The sequence below is a fragment of the Tupaia chinensis genome, unplaced genomic scaffold (genome assembly GCF_000334495.1).
Source record: "Tupaia chinensis unplaced genomic scaffold, TupChi_1.0 Scaffold000623_1, whole genome shotgun sequence".
Taxonomy (NCBI): Eukaryota; Metazoa; Chordata; class Mammalia; order Scandentia; family Tupaiidae; genus Tupaia; species Tupaia belangeri.
This window is the reverse complement of record NW_006160143.1, coordinates 334,754-336,928: the sequence shown is the minus strand read 5'-3', so window position 1 is coordinate 336,928 and position 2,175 is coordinate 334,754. Positions and strand designations below refer to the sequence as shown.

Below are 2,175 nucleotides of genomic sequence, written 5' to 3'. Positions count from 1 at the left end.
ACGCAGAGGGAGTGGAGGGGGGTAGCCGAAGCCGGGAGATGAGCAGGAGCAGATGAAATCTCCGAAGCTGTTTGCAGACAAATGTCTCTCATAATAATAGGAAAGAAAGAGGAAAAAAAAAGGGGCAGACAGCAGGGAGAAAAGGAGAAGGGAGACGGGGAGAGCGTGTGGGCGCGAGGAAATATAGGGCATCGCCGCACAGACATGAGATCACCGGGGGCACCTCTGTGGACTGGCAAGGCAGAGGGAAGGCCTCGCCCCCGCTCACCAGCCCGGGAGGAAAGGACGAGGCAGGGGCCCACCAGCTCCCTGAAGCACCCCTACATCAGAGTCCCTGCGGAGGGCTGGCCTGGTGGATAAGCCTCTCCCATTCAGCCTCCCTTGCCCTCCTTCCTCCAGGCTGCCTCCCCCTTCCCTCTGCCCTGCCCTCCTCTCCCTTTCCCACCATCGGCTCCCTCCCATTATCTCCCTCTGTCCAGAGGCTATCGATCCTGCTCACTCCATATCTATTGATCTCTCTCCCAGTTCCTTTCTCTCTATCATCAATAGCTCCACCAGACCCATCTCTTCCCTTCACACGGACGGCTCTTCCTACCTGCGCTAATACATGAGACCTGCAGCCATCATCGCAAGCCCCTCGACCACGGCAGAGTAAACACAGCCTCTCCCACACTGACATCATTTCAGGACTTCGGAGCTAACGTGTTTTCACAAAGCGTGTTCTCTTGGTTCAAAACGCACAAATGCACTTTTCAGGTAGGCAGGACTATGAACTATGATCATGTCTGTTTGACCCATCAGGAAACTAAGGCCCAGAGGGGTGAAGCGGCTTTCCTAGGGTCACCCCGCTGGTGGATGGTGAGGCAGGACCAGAACCTGCGAGTCCTGACTCTGCCAGGCGGCCTCTCCAAAGGTCTCTGCTTGTTTGAGAATGTAGAAGGTTGGGGGTTTTTTCTGCCTGACTCATTATATTTGCTTCGGCTCCGGCTATGTCGCTAGTGCTTAATAAAGCCTTGTTGAATGAATAAATAAATAAGCGCTTGGGCTGATATTAAAATGCGTTTTTGGCCTCTGAGCAGACATCGCCTGGGTGGGGAGGCTGGAGCAGAGCCAGGCCGGCATGAAGCACTTGCAGGACAGAGTTGCCGTGCTCTCCCCAGCCCTCGCAGAGGACTCTGGCCTCCCAGCACTTCCTGCCTGGCCTGCGTGCCTGCAGCATCCCCTGCGGTGTCTCTGTCTGAAGCTCTCTTACGGAGGTCTCTCGGTGTCCCTCCACCTTCTCAGCCTTTGGGTCGCCTCTCTGGAGCCAGGTCACAGTCAGGAAGAGAGATAGAGTGGTGAAGTGGGGACACAGAGACAATGGCCAGGAGAGAGACAGAGGCTGGGCACCGGAAAGGGGAATGGTGAGGCCACCATGGGGTTGTGGGTCCAGGGGTCCCTGTTGGAGTGGGGAATGGGGTGAAGATGGGATGCTGGGGTCCCACTCACCTTTGAGGCCCTGGCCCATGCCCAGGGCCAGCCCGTCCTTGGTCCATTGCACAATCCCAGAATAGTTGAGCAGCACACAGGGGAGCACGGCTCGCTGTCCGGCCACCACGGTCTGGTCAGAGGGCTCCTGGCTGAAGCGGGTCTGGGTCCCTGGCAAAGCCAAAGGTGGCACTGATGAGGTGAGTGAGGAGAGGGGCTGCACCAGAAAGTCACCCTCCCAGGAACCCACTCCCACTCGGGCGGGGGAAGAGGACCCCTCAGGTTTGCCCTGTTTGCTCCCCCTCATCCCTTTTTCCCTCTGTTCTCCCTCCACGGTCCACGGAAGGAGTTTCAGACACGAGCGTGCTTAGCAATCGCAGAAAGTGGTGCAGAGCTATAGAAAGGTCTCAGGGACGGTGCCATCCAACCCTCTCGTTTTACAGAGGACACTGAGGTCCAGGGAGAATAGGACAGTGCCCGTGGGCACCCAGGTGATGGCAGAGCTGGGAGTAGGACCTGAGCTTATACACACTACCCCTGGGCTGCTTCTCTGTGATCCGCTCACCCTACACCCAGGCTAACAGGGGACGCGTTCATAACGAAGGCCGTTGGTGGGGTCAGTAACCCCGGCACCACGAACAAATCTCCAGGACCCCTACTTGGTCGTATACATGTGCAGCTGTGCCAGGTTCCATTCCCCAGGAATGC

General features: G+C 57.5%; 1 protein-coding gene across 1 annotated transcript in view; it reads right to left on the bottom strand.

Moving 5' to 3' along the window:
- Window positions 1–2,175, bottom strand: part of KIRREL1 (kirre like nephrin family adhesion molecule 1) — a 30,988-nt gene that overhangs the window by 22,716 nt on the left and 6,097 nt on the right. The window contains 1 exon segment of the mRNA XM_027775980.1: window positions 1,489–1,659. Within this exon segment, the coding sequence (XP_027631781.1) occupies window positions 1,489–1,659 (171 nt within the window).